This window comes from Coregonus clupeaformis, chromosome 37 (assembly GCF_020615455.1).
Source record: "Coregonus clupeaformis isolate EN_2021a chromosome 37, ASM2061545v1, whole genome shotgun sequence".
Classification (NCBI taxonomy): domain Eukaryota; kingdom Metazoa; phylum Chordata; class Actinopteri; order Salmoniformes; family Salmonidae; genus Coregonus; species Coregonus clupeaformis.
The window spans coordinates 17,067,292-17,088,129 of NC_059228.1; the positions used below are offsets into that span (position 1 = coordinate 17,067,292).

The 20,838-nt window shown below is 46.5% G+C and overlaps 1 protein-coding gene across 3 annotated transcripts; it reads left to right on the forward strand.

The window, feature by feature from the left end:
• Positions 1-1,897: 1,897 nt before the first annotated feature.
• LOC121553207 (pyroglutamylated RF-amide peptide receptor-like) lies at positions 1,898-19,571 on the forward strand. Of its 3 annotated transcripts, XM_041866213.2 has the most exons (6): positions 1,899-1,979; positions 6,576-6,637; positions 8,433-8,641; positions 13,426-13,523; positions 18,224-18,400; positions 18,900-19,571. In XM_041866213.2, the coding sequence occupies exons 2-6, from the start codon at positions 6,596-6,598 to the stop codon at positions 18,920-18,922; spliced, it is 549 nt and encodes a 182-aa protein (XP_041722147.2). In that variant the 5' UTR covers positions 1,899-1,979; positions 6,576-6,595; the 3' UTR covers positions 18,923-19,571. The 3 variants fall into 3 exon arrangements, with proteins under 3 accessions (XP_041722149.2, XP_041722147.2, XP_045067503.1); XM_045211568.1 differs by lacking the exon at positions 18,900-19,571 and having other exon boundaries at positions 18,224-18,607; XM_041866215.2 differs by lacking the exons at positions 6,576-6,637; positions 18,900-19,571 and having other exon boundaries at positions 1,898-1,979; positions 18,224-18,607.
• Positions 19,572-20,838: the final 1,267 nt, after the last annotated feature.

Below are 20,838 nucleotides of genomic sequence, written 5' to 3' on the forward strand. Positions count from 1 at the left end.
GCCAGGGCTGCCCACACCAAGGTAGTGACAAGGGAGAGGGAGGCACCAGTCGAAGATCTAGGTGGGAAACTGCAGGCAGACTATGCCAGGGCTGCCCACACCAAGGTAGTGACAAGGGAGAGGGAGGCAAAAGCACCAGTCGAAGATCCAGGTGGGAAACTGCAGGCAGACTATGCCAGGGCTGCCCACACCAAGGTAGTGACAAGGGAGAGGGAGGCACCAGTCGAAGATCCACGTGGGAAACTGCAGGCAGACTATGCCAGGGCTGCCCACAACAGAGAACGAAGAAACATATAAAGTAGTTTTAGGCCTATCTTAAAATACTTGTCTTTCACTTCCTTCCCTACATTTTGTTTTCCTAAGCTATGATATTGGATAGCCTATTTGTATCAAGTATCTATTTTCATAGTGTGAATGATGGCAAGTAAAAAATAAATAATCTAATGATTAATAGGCATCAGGAAGGTGCCTGTAACAGGACACACCGGACCTAGAGCCATCTTGGGTGGTGCTCACCCCAGACTGGCAAACCTGGATAAGGTGTTCTTTATCCTTGATGTGATGTTCCCCAAGGTAACATTCTGCTGAAATCCACCCTACTCCTGATAATGTATTATGTCTGCGCATCATCAGTCTACCATAATTCTATCTACAGTATAATTGCATAATATCCTACTAAAGCAAATTTGATGGGAAGCCAGGCTGGGACTCCCTGGGAGAGTCAGTCCAACACCTTTGTCCGGGGGTGTCAAACTCAATTACTGGGTTATTACCTTCAAATTTGTGTTCAATTAAGACCTAGAAAACCAGGTCAGAGGAGTTCGAAACAAATAAACCAACAGACATTCGCCCCTCCAGGAATTGAGTTTGACACCCCTGCCTTAGTCCTCACATCAAGAGGTGTGAGCATAACAATACATTTTAAATGCCAGAATTCAGAATCAATTGGGATTCCAAAAATAATATGGTCGCTGGGATATGTTTATTTTGATTGCCAATTTTCAGTGGGAAAAAATGATAGGTCCCATCAAAACAGCTTTAGTATAGCCTTGATTTTAAGTCCCAATGAGGGGATTCGATTAAGCTGGCCCGGGCGCCCGGCTGGGTGGAGATTTCACCGGGTGAAAAGTGATCGCATTCGTTTTGAAACCGGACTGCCTCCCGGGCGTGAGCCGGATGACATGGCGAAGTCAGCTCAAAATGAAGTGACATATGTCAAGCACGTGGAGTAATGATTACCACACATGCAAAGTGTTTGCTCTTGATAAAAACGCATATGTACTTCATCTGCCTTAAACTAGTTTGACATTTTTAACATTAATTTATGGAAAATACATGTTGTATGTTCCTGAACGATGCGCCGTGCTGCCTTGTTGACAATATGACCTGGTGGCATGATTACGGTTCTATTTGAGCAGGGCGCTCCTCCCTCACCGCTTTCGCCCGTTCACGTCATGAGCCATAGGCCTGTGCACACCAGTTCAGCTTAATCGAACTCCCTCATTCATATGCGGAAACAGTGTCAAACAAGGCATATCCACATGGGCAGTAAATGAATTACACTTCAACAAACAAAAAGGTTCAGATTCTACGATGCTATTCGATAAGCGAACAAGGAAAGTGAGTGTTACGTAATTACACTGATATGACATGAGAAGGAGATCACCTTACTTTAAAACAAAAACGGTATACTTTTTTGGTGTTTGTGTTCTTTCTCTGTAAACCTTATCACATACTGTGGGGATATGAAAAAATAACAGCAGATTGGATTGTTATGCACAAACTGAAGTCCTTTTAAGTATGTGCCACTACACAATACACTACATTGGATGTATCTTCATGTTCTTTTTTCTTTCCTGCTGCCAGGACCAACCAGCTGCCTGGCTCAGAACCAGTCCCACCTGGCCCAGTCCACTCCTGCTTCTTGCCCCTCACTGCGCTGGGTAACACAGGGTCACAAACCATAACAGGCTGGAAAAGTAAGTTAAATAAGTTGTCAGTGAGTTTCAAGATAGTAGTTATGCAGCCTCAAAGTCAAGAATAGGCACCCAAAAAAGGGCAAGGGCATTTTTCTTATTGGTCTATTAACTAATTTGCCACCTGGAACTCCCATCGGTACAGGTTATTATTATTATTATTACAGGTCCTCAATCAAACCTTTTGATGACTGCTGGCTGGGTTTATCAACTGGCTCTTCTGGTTCTGGCTGTTGGGTAACTGTGTAGGAGTCATCAACACACAATGTTGCCGCGACAAGTACACCCACACATTGAATGCCGTGGCTGTTGGCAACACAACTGCATGTTGAGTGGAGACAACTGAATGTGCAGTTGACATCCTGCTTCTCATTCTGAACAAAGGCATGCGGTGGGCTCACATGCATTGCTCCACTCTTGTCCATTTGAGCTGCGATAAGTCTTTCTCCCTCAATGGCACTGTGGCCCATTTTTTTTTCTAAGCACATCTGTGCTAGATGCAAATGTTTGCACATGCCTGTAAACCAGAAAGGATACATGGAGAAAACAAATCCAGAAATAAGTTAGGATTACTGAATGTAAGAGAATGTACCACCACTAGAGGACAATGGACAGGAGCAGTGCAACAGCAATACATTGACTCTCCACTGAATACCCTCATTTGACGATGGGACCTTGCAGGAATGGTCTGTCTTCCATTCTATGTGGCTAACCCATCCAGCCGACTGCATTGTATTGTCCTGTTCCTGAGTAGACTTTTCTCCCTGCAAGTGGGGGTTATTCATCCTGCCTGTTTTTTTACAGACCATCCACATACCTTAAATGGAGATAGAACAGTCATTTTCCACACATGGTTGGCAAAGTATTTTGCCATTTTCTTTTTGACATATACTGTACAGTGCATTCGGAAAGTATTCAGACCCCTTCCCTTTTTCCACATTTTTGTTTAGGTAGGCCTGGCCAAAGGGATAGGGAAGTGGTTCCTCCAATGATGCTGAAGCATCTTAAGTCTTTCTCCTGTACAGTATTGACAGAAAAACATAAAAGGCACCTATCTTTGTGTACTCGCAAAATTAGGACAATGTCATAAACTAATGGGATCCATATTAAAGGAATGTAAAAACCAAACAAAGGACGGGAAATGCATTGACATGTAACTGTGACAGGAAACGGCACCCCTTGAAAGGTATAAAAGCAACCCTTAGTCCTTTTCAGGAGAGAGCTTTTCCCCATGAAGGTTGTATGTAGTATGTACTGTGTCGTTGCTGCAGAAGTCTACTTCTATGAGGTAACCATTTCCTGTGTAAATAATTAAATTAAAGGTAAAATAATGTGTGATCAAATTGCCTAGTCTGACTAAATTAAGCCCCAATCCCTTCATGTATTTTGTTTTATAAAGACTCACTGATTGTGTGTTTTTCAGTTGGATCATGATGTCAGTCACTTTTCTCCTGTCTTCAATGTTTTCCAGGCCTGTTATTCCATAGTCCTTGGTGGTAATCCAATGGTTTACAACCTGCAAAATATATAGTCCTTTGAAGAAATGTCTAATTTATTACCCTAAACTTCATAAATGTCATACACATTTATTAGGTCAAACACATCAATTTAATCCTATTTTACCTGCTGGACGTGAAACCAGCACAGAAGAACATGAGCATTCGGAAAGACTTCCTTCATGGCCCCCACCTCCTTCATATCCTGTCAATCATGACATCCCTAAATGGAACAACAAGACAGAAGAGGTATAACATGTTACATTTAGAGTCATGGAAACGACTTGGTTATGGCAAAGTCCTAGTTATTCGCTTGAAACACAGTTGTCAAGGAGAAGCAGTACAAATACCATGTCTCAAAGTCGTGAGCAGCTGTCCGGATCTTTCTCAGGCAGAAGGCAACGTATTAACATTAATGTTTAGTACACATAGACCTTACAGCTGTTTGTCCTGTGGCTGCCCTGTCGACTTTACTCTTGCCTTGTGTCGTTCACAGTAAAAAAATGAAGGAGTTGTGTATTCCGACTTTTGCAGACATATGACCCATCAAGGTCACTGATGTAGCTTTCGTTGAACTCCTCCACCTCAGCCTCAACTACCTTCACTTCCACCTCTGCCCCACGACTCCTTTTGATAGCACTCTCTTTTAATTCATTTAAAAAGATACTTGTCAAGAAATCCATTCTGAAAGAAAATAACAAATACAGCATATTTCACTCCAATACCTTTACCTCCACCATGTCCTTTACCTTATAAACTGATGCTACCTCCCCCATAATCATATTTTTCTTCAATGTCCAATTTGGGGTTAGTGGGGCCTCGGCCTCAAAAACATTTTTGAAAGGGGCCCCCAAATCGCTAAGTCCCCTGCAAAGTAGGCCTGTTGAGAGCACTCTCTCTGAGGTGAATTACCTCAGACTGCTGAAGTGATGTACCTCTCTCTGAGGTGAATTACCTCAGACTGCTGAAGTGATGTACCTCTCTCTGAGGTGTATTACCTCAGACTGCTGAAGTAATGTACCTAAAAGCAAGCACTCTCAGACTTGCCTATCAACCAATAGCTATTGTAATGTTTTACATTATACACAAGTTCATTGTCATGATGGGTCACAAATCCTAGACAATCATATTTTCTAACTACTGCAACTATTTTCATCAGTCATTGAGACTTCACCTACCTCTCTCCAATACGTTTCTTCTCCCAAAATAAGTGCACTTCTGAGGGGAAGACACAGGGGGCAGCTAGCTGATTGGCATATAATTAATGTATTCATATTCAAAACACATACAAGGAAGTTTAGTAATAAGAGACAACTCAAGTCATATCAACTGATATCAATCAACAATTCAGCTTTATTAAACATAGATAGACATATGTACATCATTTCTATCAACCCCTTGCCTTGGGGGACATGGTAGCAGGACACAATGCAACTATACAGACTGAAAGTGGAAAGAGAGAGCGAGAGAGAGGCAGTCCATCACCAGCATAACTGTAGTTTTTGTATCTAAAAAACTGAAATTCTACTCGTAATCCTATCTAATTCGTTAGCTTGTTTGCTCAGTTTACATATAGCATGGATGGTATTTAGCTCACTATCCATCAGTCAATTGGAGCTTGCTGAATTCTGCAAAGTCTTGCGACGCCGACGGTAGCTAGCTAGCTACTTTGCTGCTTTGTACGCAGCAGGCATGCTGCTTCTCCTCGGACGCGGCAGTGGAAGTGTTGTTGAGAGCCCATTGGCTATCGAACGGCCAATGGCGTGGGTCTTGATGGCTTGGGAGCGTCCCTGAATAAATATTTCGGTTCGCTGCCTGCTTTGTTGACAACTCCAACCACCTCGCACCCCGGGTATTAAGCCAATCATCGGCCGCCACTGGACACAAGCAGGGGGATCTGATCCTAGATCAGCAGCACTCCAACTCTGACCTTACTTAAATGCTTTTATCTCAGAAGAATAAAACAACACCTCTACTTCAAACCCTGAGGAGGGTCAAAAGTAATTCCTCTCTTAACTGAGACAAGATCAAAAGTTACTGTCTGGTCCTCTCAACACCGAGAATAGTTAGAGAACAGAACCTAGTAGTAGAGGAGAGGAGAGGAGATGGAGGGGAGGGGAGGGGAGAGTACTGTAGAGTAGAGAAAGCAATCAAGCAACCATAGAGTGCTTGTCAGATTATATTTAGTTGCACGCGTACCCTGAGCACTTCCAAATACCTAATGATGTCTTCTGGATGTTCCACTAATATAATATATAATAATATAATATGCCATTTAGCAGACGCTTTTATCCAAAGCAACTTACAGTCATGCGTGCATACATTTTTTGTTGTTGTGTATGGGTGGTCCAGGGGATCGAACCCACTACCTTGGCGTTACAAGTGTCGTGCTCTACCAGCTGAGCTACAGAGGACCACCCATACACAACAATGATGTCATGTGCAGCAGTTGAAAACATAGAATGATGACGAGCGTGGAGATTTGATTGATTCCCACAAAGCATCAGATATTCTCCCTAGCATCAGATATTCTCCCTAGATCAGAGGGATGTATAACATCACACACTGGTATTCACTTAGAAAAAGTGTTTGCAATGGAAGTTGAGAGAAAGGATCCTTAGGCCATACAACAGCATCAAAAGCAAGCAAGCTAATTTCCTGCAATTCTACACACTTTGCCATGACTTATGCCATGTTAATATGATATCTGAGTGAGAGTGACTAACCAAATCAATGGGGGACGCCCTAGAGGTCAGGGCCCCTTGGCACGTGCTCTGTGTGCCCGGTCGGTAATTCGGCCATGATTACTACAAGTTTAGATATCTGGCTAGAGTAGTCTAATTTACCAATCTAAAAAGAATACATAATTGAGAGACTGTCAGTGAGTGACATATAACAAGAGGAAAACTGCTGATGTACAACCAAGTTTCGAAATTGCACCTTGCGTATTCTACTATTCTCACACTCAGTAAGTTGAGACTCCAACTAGAGTTCTCAAAAAAATAAAACATACATATATATTTTTTTAAATTACAGAGTCCTCATATGTAGTATGTCTTCATTTTGCTCTGTGAGATTGTTGCTCTTTGTTTTCTTTAACTAGGAGTTGTTTGGCTTGCATCCATGATTGTTGGATCTCCCATGTTGATGGTGCAACAGTTAGAGGTGGGTAAGCAACTGCACTCTGCGTAGTACACCTGGCAATTGCTTTTAAGCTACAGTGAGCTCCATAATTCATTGGACAGTGACAATTGTTTTGTTATTTTGGTTCTGTACTCTAGCACTTTGAGTTTGAAAGGATACAATGACAATGAGGGTGAAGTGCAGACTGTCAGCTTTAATTTGAGGGTATTTTCATATATATCGGATGAACTGTTTAGAAATGATAGCACCTTTTATACATGGTCCCCCATTTTAAGGTACTACAAGTATTTGTTAAATTGGCTTCACAGATGTGTGTCGTTAGGCAGGTGTATTCATTTGTGTCGTTAGTGAATGCAGGAGAGCTGTTGATGAATAGTATTGATTCTAGACTTTGCTATTGCCTTTGGAGGTTGTTGTTGGGGTGTGACAACATGAGGAAGACAGCAGTGTCGATGCAAATGAAGCTGGCCGTCATAAGGCTCAGAAATGAAAATCAATCAATCAGGAACATTGCAAAAACCCTGGCCATGCCCAAGTCAATAGTTTGGTTCATCATTAACAAGAAAAAAACAACCGGTGAACTCAATTATGTCAAAAGACCCGGTAGACAGAGGAAGACCACTGTAGTGGATGACCGGAGAATACTCTCTATGGTGAAGAAAACCCCTCTGACAACAGCCCAACAGATCAAAAACACTCTGCTGGATGCAGGTGTAGATGTGTCAAAGTCTACCATACGTAGAAGACTACACCAGCAGGACTACAGAGGGTACACTACCAGATGCAAACCACTGATAAGCCTGAAGAACAGAAAGGCGAGATTACAGTTTGCTAAAAGCACCTAAAAAGAGCCCCAAGAGTTCTGGAAAAAAGTATTGTGGACAGATGAGACAAAGATTAACATGTACCAGAGTGATGGAAAGAGGAAAGTGTGGAGAAAAAAAAGAAATGCCCATGATCCAAAGCATACCACCTCATCCGTGAAACATGGTGGAGGGGGTGTTATGGCTTGGGCCTGTATGGCTGCCAGTGGAACAGGCTCACTTGTCTTCATCGATGATGTGACTGCAGACAGAAGTAGAACAATGAAATCTGAAGTCTATAGAAATATTTTATCTGCTCAGATAAAACCAAATGCCTCCAAACTCATTGGACGGCACTTCATCATGCAACAAGACAATGACCCTAAACATACTGCTAGAGCAACAAAGGGGTTTTTGATGGCCAAAAAGTGGAAAATCCTTGACTGGCCGAGTCAATCACCGGATCTGAATCCAATTGAACATGCATTTTACATGCTGAAGAGGAGACTGAAGGCAATAAGTCCCCAAAATAAGCAGGAACTGAAGATGGCTGCAGTACAGGCCTGGCAGAGCATCACCAGGGAAGATACCCAGCGTCTGGTGATGTCAATGCATCGCAGACTTCAAGCAGTCATTGCATGCAAAGGATATGCGACCAAATATTAACAATGATAACTTTATTCTACATTATGTTAAACTGTCCAATGTTTTTTGATGCCCGAAAAAGGGGGGGACCATGTACAAAAGCTTCTATAATTTCTAAACGGTTCATCCGATATGTATGAATATACCCTCAAATTAAAGCTGACAGTCTGCACTTCACCCTCATTGTCATTGTATCCTTTCAAACTCAAAGTGCTAGAGTACAGAACCAAAATAACAAAAAGATTGTCACTGTCCAATGAATTATGGAGCTCACTGTATTTCCCTGTCCAGTTGTGTTAGATCTGTGATTATTTATTTATGTGTGTGTGTGTGTGTGTGTGTATTCATTTGTGTGTATCTCTCTCCAGGTGAAGTATGACTTCCTATACGACCTATACCACGTGTGCTGCCAGGAGCTATATGCCACCTTCATCCTGGTAGTTCTGTTCCTTCTGCCCCTGGCGGCCATGTTGATCCTCTACACACGGATAGGGATCGAACTGTGGATCCGCAAGAGGGTGGGCGACTCCTCTGTACTTGACACCATGAACCAGGGAGAGGTGGGAAAGATCTCCAGGTCTGTATAAAGATACTGTATGTATGATACCTCACAAAATGACTCCATAACAAACTTGTGTGTCCAACAACCTATACATTTACAGTTGAAGTCGGAAGTTTACATACACTTGGTTGGAGTCATTAAAACTAGTTTTTTGACCACTCCACAAATTTCTTATTAACAAACTATCGTTTTGGCAAGTCGGTTAGGACATCTACTTTGTGCATGACACAAGTAATTATTCCAACAATTGTTTACAGACAGATTATTTCACATATAATTCACTGAAGTTTACATACACTAAGTTGACTGTGCCTTTAAACAGCCTGGAAAATTCCAGAAAATGATGTCAGGGCTTTAGAAGCTCCTGATAAGCTAATTGACATCATTTGAGTCAATTGGAGGTGTACCTGTGGATGTATTTCAAGGCCTACCTTCAAACTCAGTGCCTCTTTGCTTGACACCATGGGAAAATCAAAAGAAATCAGCCAAGACCTCATAGAAATAATTGTAGACCTCCATAAGTCTGGTTCATCCTGTATATACACCATGGGACCACGCAGCCGTCATACCGCTCAGGAAGGAGACGCGTTCTGTCTCCTAGAGATGAACGTATTTTGGTGCGAAAAGTGAAAATCTATCCCAGAACAACAGCAAAGGACCTTGTGAAGATGCTGGAGGAAACAGGTACAAAAGTATCTATATCCACAGTAAACCGAGTCCTATATTGACATAACCTGAAAGGCCGCTCGGCAAGGAAGAAGCCACTGCTCCAAAACCTCCATAAAAAAGCCAGACTACGGTTTGCAACTGCACATGGGGACAAATATCGTAATTTTTGGAGAAATGTCCTCTGGTCTGATTAAACAAAAATATAACTGTTTGGCTATAATGACCATTGTTATGTTTGGAGGAAAAAGGGGAGATCTTGCAAGCCGAAGAACACCATCCCAACCGTGATGCACGGGGGTGGCAGAATCATGCTGTGGGGGTGCTTTGCTGCAGGAGGGACTGGTGCACTTCACAAAATAGATGGCATCATGAGGAAGGAAAATTATGTGGATATATTGAAGCAACATCTCAAGACATCAGTCAGGAAGTTAAAGCTTGGTCGCAAATGGGTCTTCCAAATGGACAATGACCCCAAGCATACTTCCAAAGTTGTGGCAAAATGGCTTAAGCGCAACAAAGTCAAGGTATTGGAGTGGCCATCACAAAGCCCTGACCTCAATCCTATAGAAAATGTGTGGGCAGAACTGAAAAAGCGTGTGTGAGCAAGGAGGCCTACAAACCTGACTCAGTTACACCAGCTCTGTCAGGAGGAATGGGCCAAAATTCACCCAACTTATTGTGGGAAGCTTGTTGAAGGCTATCCGAAACGTTTGACCCAAGTTAAACAATTTAAAGGCAATGCTACCAAATACTAATTGAGTGTATGTAAACTTCTGACCCACTGGGAATGTGATGAAAGAAGTAAAAGCTGAAATAAATCATTCTCTCTACAATTATTCTAACATTTCACATTCTTAAAATAAAGTGGTGATCCTAACTGACCTAAAACAGGGAATTTTTACTAGGATTAAATGTCAGCAATTGTGAAAAACTGAGTTTAAATGTATTTGGCTAAGGTGTTGTCACGATCGTTGAACGGAGTAGACCAAGGCGCAGCGTGATGAGCGAACATACTTTATTATCAAAAGTGATAACACGAACAAAACAATAAACAATAACGTGATGTCCTAGGTTAAACACAACCAACACGGAACAAACCATAAGGAACAAGATCCCACAACTACTGTGGGAAAACAGCCTGTTTAAATGTGGTTCCCAATCAGAGACAACCAGCAACAGCTGACACTCGTTGCCTCTGATTGAGAACCACACTGGCCAATATAGAAATGAAACAACTAGAACTAAAACACAGAACACAAACACATAGAATCTACACACCCTGGCTCAACATATAGAGTCCCCAGAGCCAGGGTGTGACAGTACCCCCCCCCCCAAAGGCGCGGACTGCGACCGCGCCTCAACATAAACCAAACAGGGGAGGGCTGGGTAGGCATTCCTCCTCGGAGGCGGTTCCGGCTCCGGGCTTGCCCACCACCGTCCAATAATCCCCCCGTAGCGCCCCTGGTCCGGTCTGGCCCCGCTGGCTGGAGCTGGACTGGACATCGTAGGAGCGGATTGCTTAAGCTCCGGTGGGGAGCAGCTGACCGGTACCTGACCAGGCACCGGTGACCCAGGCACGGGTTGTGCCGGACTGACGACGCACACCCCTGGCTTGGTGCGTGGAGCAGGAACGGGCCGGACCGGGCTGACGATGCGCACCCCTGGCTTGGTGCGTGGAGCAGCAACGGGCCGGACCGGGCTGACGATGCGCACCCCTGGCTTGGTACGTGGAGCAGGAACGGGCCGGACCGGGCTGACGATGCGCACCCCTGGCTTGGTGCGTGGAGCAGCTACGGGCCGGACCGGGCTGACGATGCGCACCCCTGGCTTGGTGCGTGGAGCCGGAACGGGCCATACCGGGCTGACGATGCGCACCCCTGGCTTGGTGCGTGGAGCAGGAACGGGCCGGGCTGACGATGCGCACCCCTGGCTTGGTGTGTGGAGCAGCAACGGGCCGGACCGGGCTGACGATGCGCACCCCTGGCTTGGTGCGTGGAGCAGGAACGGGCCTTACCGGGCTGACGACTCGCACCCCTGGCTTGGTGCGTGGAGCAGGAACGGGCCTTACCGGGCTGACGACTCGCACCCCTGGCTTGGTGCGAGTGGCAGGAACAGGCCGGGCCGGGCTGGCGACGCGCACCGTAGGCTTGGTGCGAGTGGCAGGAACAGGCCGGGCCGGGCTGGCGACGCGCACCGTAGGCTTGGTGCGAGTGGCAGGAACAGGCCGGGCCGGGCTGGCGACGCGCACCGTAGGCTTGGTGCGAGTGGCAGGAACAGGCCGGGCCGGGCTGGCGACGCGCACCGTAGGCTTGGTGCGAGTGGCAGGAACAGGCCGGGCCGGCCTGGCGACGCGCACCGTAGGCTTGGTGCGAGTGACAGGAACAGGCCGGGCCGGGCTGGCGACGCGCACCATTAGCTTGGTGCGGCGAGCAGGAACAGGCCAGGCCGGGCTGGAGACGCGCACCATTAGCTTGGTGCGGGGAGCAGGAACAGGCCGGGCTGGGCTGGCGATGCGCACCGTAGGCTTGGTGCGAAGGGCAGGAACAGGCCGGGCCGGGCTGGCGACGCACACCGTAGGCTTGGTGCGAGTGGCAGGAACAGGCCGGGCCGGGCTGGCGACGCACACCGTAGGCTTGGTGCGAGTGGCAGGAACAGGCCGGGCCGGGCTGGCGACGCGCACCGTAGGCTTGGTGCGAGTGGCAGGAACAGGCCGGGCTGGCGATGCGCACCGGAGGCTTGGTGCGAGGAGCAGGAACAGGCCGGGCCGGGCTGTGGAGACGGATAGGAGGCCTGGAGTGAAGAGCTGCCACAACCCGTCCTGGCTGAATGCCTACCTTCACACACTCTGTGTGAGGCATCAGCACAGGACGTACAGGGCTGTGTACCCGTACTGGCATAACAGCACGTGACACTGGCGCAGGATATCCGGGACCGAGGAGAGGCACTGGAGGCCACGAGCGCTGAGCCGGCACACTCCGTCCTGGCTGCATGCCCACCTTCGCACGACACGTGCGGGGTGCTCGCACAGGACGACCGGACTATGCCGGACCACTCGTGGCACAGTACGCAGCTCCGCATACCCCGGAACCTGCCCAGTCTCATGCTGCCATGCCTGAGTACGGGGAGTTGGCTCTGCTCTCCATCCAGGCTCCGCCAACCTGCCTTCTGGCCCCCCAAACCCGGTGGCCTCCTCTCCTAATCTCCCATTTCGCCCTGTGGCAGCCTCCTGCTGCCCAGTCGCCCATGCCGTGTGCCCCCCCTAAGTAGCCCATGGCCCTCTTCCCCCGAGCATGTCCTCCCAGGACCACAATTGGCCCACCTGGGCCATCGCCAACCTCTCCAGCTCCTTACCCGGTGCTTCCTCCCATGTCCAGGCTGCCTGCTCCTGGACACGCTGCTTGGTCCTGATATGGTGGGATCTTCTGTCACGATCGTTGAACGGAGTAGACCAAGGCGCAGCGTGATGAGCGAACATACTTTATTATCAAAAGTGATAACACGAACAAAACAATAAACGATAACGTGATGTCCTAGGTTAAACACAACCAACACGGAACAAACCATAAGGAACAAGATCCCACAACTACTGTGGGAAAACAGCCTGTTTAAATGTGGTTCCCAATCAGAGACAACCAGCAACAGCTGACAATCGTTGCCTCTGATTGAGAACCACACTGGCCAACATAGAAATGAAACAACTAGAACTAAAACACAGAACACAAACACATAGAATCTACACACCCTGGCTCAACATATAGAGTCCCCAGAGCCAGGGTGTGACAGGTGTATGTAAACTTCCGACTTCAACTGTACATGGTAGTTACATTATGTAGGTACAGAGTGATTGCAGCGGACAGGAGTCGGTACATGGTTGCTCATGGTCTCTTGATAAGGTAGCCCCCCTGCCTGCGACTTCAAAATCAGTGTCAAGAAAGAATTTCCTCTTGGTCTAATGGTCAAGATGTTGGTTACTCCCATGGGAGATCCCATCCGTGACATAATTATAATAATTTTACTTAATACTGAGTATAAGAATATTATCATATTAACCATGTTAATCATATTAACCATGTTAACCTGACAGATTAAGACGTGTTTCTTGTCTTCTTTGTTGGTGTGATGCTGATTAGAAGGAAGAGGAGAGCCATCAAGATGATGATTACCATTGTGGTGCTATTCACTGTGTGCTGGGCCCCATTCCACACCGTCCACATGCTCTCTGAGTACAGTAAGTCTGTCTGACTAGCCAATAGCCATAACACACTTCTCTCCTTTAAATCCTTCAGTTGATCTGAAAGTTGATTTAAATTATGGCTTCATATGATTGGAAGTGAGACCCAGAGATGGATGTCCCAGGGAGAATGGAGAGGCTGCTTTGCGTCCTATTGTTAGGTTATTGCTGTTATGAAGAAAAAAAACATAATGGGGAGACTGGAAATAAGTTATTAAGACAAATGTTGGAGGGGGGTTTGGGGGGTTCTACTAAGCTAACATGGAATTGTTTTAAGATGTTCATACCATGGATCATGGAATTGTTTTAAGATGGTCATACCATGGTGTCACGCCCTGGCTCTGGGGACTCTAGTATGTTGAGCCAGGGTGTGAGTTTTCATGTGTGTTGGTTCTAGTTGTTGTATATCTATGTTGGCCAGGGTGGCTCCCAATCGGAGACGGCTGTAGCTCGTTGTCTCTGATTGGGAGTCATACTTAGGTAGCCGTTAGGCATTCATTCATTGTGGTTTCTTGTTCCGTGTTGGTTTGTGTATGTAACCAGGGACGTCACGTTTTCGTTTTGATCGTGTGATCATTATATAAATAAATATGTTCGCATTCAACGCTGCGCCTTGGTCCTCCTCTCTCACCGACGATCGTGACAGAAGAAACCACCAAGACTGGACCAAGCAGCGTGTCCAGGAGCCATCGCCAGGGAGATCTCTAGCAGATCTCCTTCGCCTCCTCGACTGGGTCAAGCCGGGTGAGGAAGAGAAGGGCTTGACATGGAAGCAGAAGGGCGAGAGGCTGGCGAGGGACATGGAGACCTGGTCCACGGGTAGGAGAGACGCCCAGAAATTTTTTAGGGGGCTAACGCCGTGGACGACGGGCCAGCAGGAGACCGCGGCAGAGCGCCCAGCGGGTTGGCAGAGGAGGCCGCCAGGTTACGGGGGCCACTGGTCGAAGAGGGGATGGAAGGTGTAGAGGCACGGCGAGAGGTACTGGGGTGTGTTACCAGTCCGGTCCGGCCCATTCCAGATCCCTGCGTAGGACCAGTGGTGTGTGTCCCCAGTACGGTCCGGCCTGTTCCTGCTCCCCGTACCAGGCCAATGGTGTGCGTCGTCAGCCCGGCTCTGCCCGTTCCTGCTCCCCGCACCAAGTCAGTGGTGCGCTCGTCAGCCCGGCTCGGCCCGTTCCTGCTCCCGCACCAAGTCAGTGGTGCGCCCGTCAGCCCGGCTCGGCCTGTTCCTGCTCCCCGCACCAAGTCAGTGGTGCGCTTCGTCAGCCCGGCTCGGCCTGTTCCTGCTCCCCGCACCAAGTCAGTGGTGCGCCCTGTCAGCCCGGCTCGGCCCGTTCCTGCTCCCCGCACCAAGTCGGTGGTGCGTCGTCAGCCCGGCTCGGCCCGTTCCTGCTCCCGCACCAAGTCAGTGGTGCGCCCGTCAGCCCGGCTCGGCCCGTTCCTGCTCCCTGCACCAAGTCAGTGGTGCGCTCGTCAGCCCGGCTCGGCCCGTTCCTGCTCCCCGCACCAAGTCAGTGGTGCGCCCGTCAGCCCGGCTCGGCCTGTTCCTGCTCCCGCACCAAGTCAGTGGTGCGTTTCGTCAGCCCGGTTCGGCCCGCTCCTGCTCCCCGCACCAAGTCAGGGGTGCGTTTCGTCAGCCCGGCTCGGGCCGTTCATGCTCCCCACACCAAGCCAGTGGTGTGCGTCGTCAGTCCGGCACAGCCCGTGCCTGTTCCACTGGTGCCTGGTTCAGCACGGGTCAGCTGCTTCACGCCGGAGCTAGAGCAATCCGCTCCACCAGTGTGCAGTCCAGCTCCGGTCAGCAGGGCCAGACCGGACCAGGGGTACTTTGGGGGGTTAGAGAGCGAGTGGGGATCATGCCCGGAGCCGGATCCACCGCCAAGGCGGAGTGCCCACCTGGTCCCTCCCCTGTGGTATTTGGTTGGCGCGGTCGGAGTCCGCGCCTTTAGGGGGGGGTACTGTCACGCCCTGGCTCTGGGGACTCTAGTATGTTGAGCCAGGGTGTGAGTTTTCATGTGTGTTGGTTCTAGTTGTTGTATATCTATGTTGGCCAGGGTGGCTCCCAATCGGAGACGGCTGTAGCTCGTTGTCTCTGATTGGGAGTCATACTTAGGTAGCCGTTAGGCATTCATTCATTGTGGTTTCTTGTTCCGTGTTGGTTTGTGTATGTAACCAGGGACGTCACGTTTTCGTTTTGTTGTTTTGATCGTGTGATCATTATATAAATAAATATGTTCGCATTCAACGCTGCGCCTTGGTCCTCCTCTCTCACCAACGATCGTGACACATGGATCATTTAGCTATTTGATTTTGAATTGTAGGACCCCTGTAGGTATACCAAAAAATATGTACAGCTGTGGAAAAAATCAAGAGACCACTGCAATGTTTTTTAAAAAAAAATTAAAATCAGCATCTCTACATGTATGACAGCCATTCCATTCCAGTGTCTGTTGAATTCCAACACAGGCACACCTCATTCTACTGAATTAGGTACTGATTAGGTGATCACATGAACCAAATCTTATTTAATGAGGAAAAGTATAAAAAAAACACTTCTGTGGTCATCACTATCCTCTTGCAATAGGACCAGCTGGATGGCAAAAACAGTGCTAATAGTACCTCAAAAGTAATATTAATAAAAAAATAACTAATGACCATGCCAAAAGAGTTGAAAAATAATGTTTTGAGTGAGGAAAAGAAGGGATCAATTCTGGCTTTACTGGCAAAGGGATACAGTGAGCGTCAGGTTGCTTCCATCCTTAAAATTTCAAAGACGGCGGTTCATAAGAACAAGGTCAAGCAGCAGACATTGGGGACAACAAAGCTACAGTCCGGCAGAGGGCGAAACGACTCTCTACTGACCGGGATGACCGCCAACTAATTTGAATGTCACTCAACAACCGTAGGATGACATCAAGTGACCTACAAAAAGAATGGCAAATGGCAGCTGGAGTGAAGTGCATGGCGAGGACGGTTCGAAACAGGCTCCTAGGGGCAGGGTTGAAGTCGTGCAAAACTATAAAAAAGCACTTCATCAATGAGAAGAAAAGAAGAGCCAGGCTGAGGTTTGCAAAAGACCATAAGGATTGGACCGTAGAGGACTGGAGTAAGGTCATCTTCTCTGATGAATCCAATTTTCAGCTTTGCCCAACACCTGGTCATCTAATGGTTAGACGGAGACCTGGAGAGGCCTACAAGCCACAGTGTCTCGCACCCACTGTAAAATTTGGTGTAGGATCGGTGATGATCTGGGGGTGCTTCAGCAAGGCTGGAATCGGACAGATTTGTCTCTGTGAAGGACGCATGAATCAAGCCATGTACAAGGTTGTCCTGGAAGAAAACGTGCTTCGTTTTGCTCTGACATTGTTCCCCAACTCTGAGGATTGGTTTTTCCAGCAGGACAATGCGCCATGCCACACAGCCAGGTCAATCAAGGTGTGGATGGAGGACCATCAGATCAAGAACCTGTCATGGCCAGCCCAATCTCCAGACCTGAACCCCATTGCGCCAGGAGTGGCATAAAGTCACCCAACATCAATGTGAAAGACTGGTGGAGAGCATGCCAAGACGCATGAAAGCTGTGATTGAAGTTTAGGGTTATTCCACCAAATATTGATTTCTGAACTCTTCCTAAGTTAAAACATTACTATTGTGTTGTTTAAAAATGAACATAAACTTATTTTCTTTGCATTATACGAGGTCTGACAACACTGCATCTCTTTTGATATTTTGACCAATTGTCATTTTCTGCAAATAAATGCTCTAAATGACAATATTTTTATTTGGAATTTGGGAGAAATGTTGTCAGTAGATTATAGAATAAAACAAAAATGTTATTTTTACCCAAACACATACCTATAAATAGTAAAACCAGAGAAACTGATAATTTTGCAGTGGTCTCTTAATTTTTTCTGCAGCTGTATATATATTTGATGAAATATCGAATTTGGCCTTTACTACTATAGCCCATAGAAACGCACTGAATAACACATTCATAAATGGCAAAACAAGCAGTCAAAAAATTAATGATAAAGAATAAGGTTTTGAAGTGTCTGTCCTCTATCTAGGAGATATAAGAAGGCTAAGGAAATATGTATATATTTAGGGACCTCCTTTTTAGGTTGGCACAAAACTGCTTCCATACTTCCATTAATTTTTTTAACCGGTACCGGGTTACCTTCAGACGAGTCCTGTGACACTTGCGGGAGTCATAGAGCAAAACGGAGTCTCGTCTTTCCATAGAGTGGTCATATTAGTTTGTAACCCAAACGGTTCGGACGCTACAGACATAAATTGGCACATCCGCGGTACCAACTTCAGACGAGTCCTGTGGGGCTTGTGGGGGACATAGAGAAAAACTGAGAACACCATCGTGTTTGTGAGTGTCTCATCTTTCCATAGTGTGGTCACACCGTTCAGACGCTACAGACGTTTTCGTGAGAAGACACATTTTCGGGATGTCTCCTGGTCTGACAAACAGCACTGTAGCTCTGCCACATTCCACCGCAGATGCGGATGGCTGACATGGTATCCACGAGATCATCTGACTCTGGGGAAGTAGATAAAGGACCTCAGTGCCAAAATTCCGAAGTATCCCTTTAAACAGATGGTGTGTCAATCGACTCTTAAGGATTAAGTACCACATTATCTAACCAATCCCACCTAATTAAATCCCACGTTATCATTCCAATCCTCAGATTACCTGAACGAGCGGTTCCATCTAGCGCTCCAACTCCTTCAACAACCCCATCGTCTACGCCTTCATGAACGAGAACTTCCAGAAGAACTGTGTGTCCACCTCTCCCAGTGCTGCCGACGGCACCAGAAGATCCAAACTACATGTCCGTTTTACCCGACCGAGGGACAGACAAGAGGTATTGAGAATGGTGCCTCACAGCTAAACACAGCTTTGTCCTATGCAGAGGAGAAGATCTTGTTTGTGATGTGTGAGCCACAGACATGAGTGGAAGGCAGATGTAGATGGGCCTAGATTAGATTTGAGACTTCTATTCCTTAATTGTGGTCCTGCATGGCTCAGTTGGTAGAGCATGGCGCTTGCACCGCCAGGGTTGTGGGTTCGATTCCCGGGGCCACCCATTGGTAGAATCTATGCATGCATGACTGTAAGTCACTTTGGATAAAAGAGTCTGCTAAATGGCATATATTTATATATTATTAAAAGTGAGTTTGCAATTGGATCATGTGGTTGACAATCCTGCTTAAATAAATAAATAAAATTACCAGTCATGCACACCTTACTTTTAAAGGACACCTCACCTTGTAGGACCAAACATCAGTGTATAGATTTTTTCTGGATTAGATTTGTATCTGAAAAATAATGGATATGATCATTCTTCTCCTGTGTGACCTTAGACATGAGACTCTGGATGTCATAAATTCAGCCGAGGCTGCCCCTCCTCCTTGCTCGGGCAGGCTTCGGCGTTCGTCGTCACCGGAGTACTAGCTGCCACCGATCTATGTTTCTGTGTTCCACTTGTTTTGTCTTGATTGCACACACCTGATTCCCATCACGTTAATTTGTTTCCCTATTTTACCCTCTGGTTTCCTCATGGTGTTGTGTGTGATTGTTCGTTGTTTTGCTGTCTTTCTTGTGAGCTGGTATTTTCTTCCCTGCGTGGAAGATATTCTCTGTTACTTTTGTTAAGTAAAGTACGTCGTTTACTAAGTTCTGTGTCCTGCGCCTGACTCTGTCCTACCGCTACCCACTGACGCATGACACTGGACTCTGGAGAGAGAATATGTGGCATCAATCATCCATATTTTATTTATCTACCTTATTTTTCCTCCACTTAGTCTGGTTTTATAGCACTCCCTTTGAAAACTGACTATAGGTAGGGTATTGGTATCCTCCAGAGTTATGTATAATTTGTGATGTTTGTGCATACATTGTTGTGGCATTAAATAAAACTGTGCTGTGACTGGGTTTTTTCAATTCTCTTTGACAACAGATGAAGGCTGAAGAATGTGTCATGCAGGGGCAGCTAGTGAAATCACTGCAACCCTAAACAAAGAGTTGCAGTCAGCTTTAGAATGGGTTGCCAGTAATAAACTGGTCCTGAACATCTCTAAAATTAAGAGCATTGTATTATGTAAAAGCATTCCCTAAATTCTAGACCTCAGCTGAATCTGGTAATGAATGGTGTGGCTGTTGAACAAGATGAGGAGACTAAATTACTTGGTGTTACGATAGATTGTAAACTGTCATGGTCAAAACATATTAATTCAGTGGTTGTAAAGATGGGGAGAGGTCTGTCTGTGATAAAGAGATGGTCTGCTTTTTTGACACCACACTCCACAAAGCAAGTCCTCAGGCTCTAGTTTTATCTGATCTTGATTATTGTCCAGTCATACAGTGGGGGAAAAAAGTATTTAGTCAGCCACCAATTGTGCAAGTTCTCCCACTTAAAAAGATGAGAGAGGCCTGTAATTTTCATCATAGGTACAAGTCAACTATGACAGACAAATTGAGGAAAAAAAATCCAGAAAATCACATTGTAGGATTTTTAATGAATTTATTTGCAAATTATGGTGGAAAATAAGTATTTGATCACCTACAAACAAGCAAGATTTCTGGCTCTCACAGACCTGTAACTTCTTCTTTAAGAGGCTCCTCTGTCCTCCACTCGTTACCTGTATTAATGGCACCTGTTTGAACTTGTTATCAGTATAAAAGACACCTGTCCACAACCTCAAACAGTCACACTCCAAACTCCACTATGGCCAAGACCAAAGAGCTGTCAAAGGACACCAGAAACAAAATTGTAGACCTGCACCAGGCTGGGAAGACTGAATCTGTAATAGGTAAGCAGCTTGGTTTGAAGAAATCAACTGTGGGAGCAATTATTAGGAAATGGAAGACATACAAGACCACTGATAATCTCCCTCGATCTGGGGCTCCACGCAAGATCTCACCCCGTGGGGTCAAAATGATCACAAGAACGGTGAGCAAAAATCCCAGAACCACACGCGGGGACCTAGTGAATGACCTGCAGAGAGCTGGGACCAAAGTAACAAAGCCTACCATCAGTAACACACTACGCCGCCAGGGATTCAAATCCTGCAGTGCCAGACGTGTCCCCCTGCTTAAGCCAGTACATGTCCAGGCCCGTCTGAAGTTTGCTAGAGTGCATTTGGATGATCCAGAAGAGGATTGGGATAATGTCATATGGTCAGATGAAACCAAAATATAACTTTTTGGTAAAAAACTCAACTTGTCGTGTTTGGAGGACAAAGAATGCTGAGTTGCATCCAAAGAACACCATACCTACTGTGAAGCATGGGGGGTGGAAAC

What these genes read in the sequence shown, in the direction of transcription:
- LOC121553207 (XM_045211568.1), top strand. Translation starts at nt 6,596, where the DNA reads ATGATTGTTGGATCTCCCATGTTGATGGTGCAACAGTTAGAG. An exon ending in TGATGGTGCAACAGTTAGAG is followed by an intron (nt 6,638 to 8,432) that starts GTGGGTAAGCAA and finishes ATCTCTCTCCAG; the next exon opens with GTGAAGTATGACTTCCTATA. An exon ending in CCACATGCTCTCTGAGTACA is followed by an intron (nt 13,524 to 18,223) that starts GTAAGTCTGTCT and finishes TCCAATCCTCAG; the next exon opens with ATTACCTGAACGAGCGGTTC.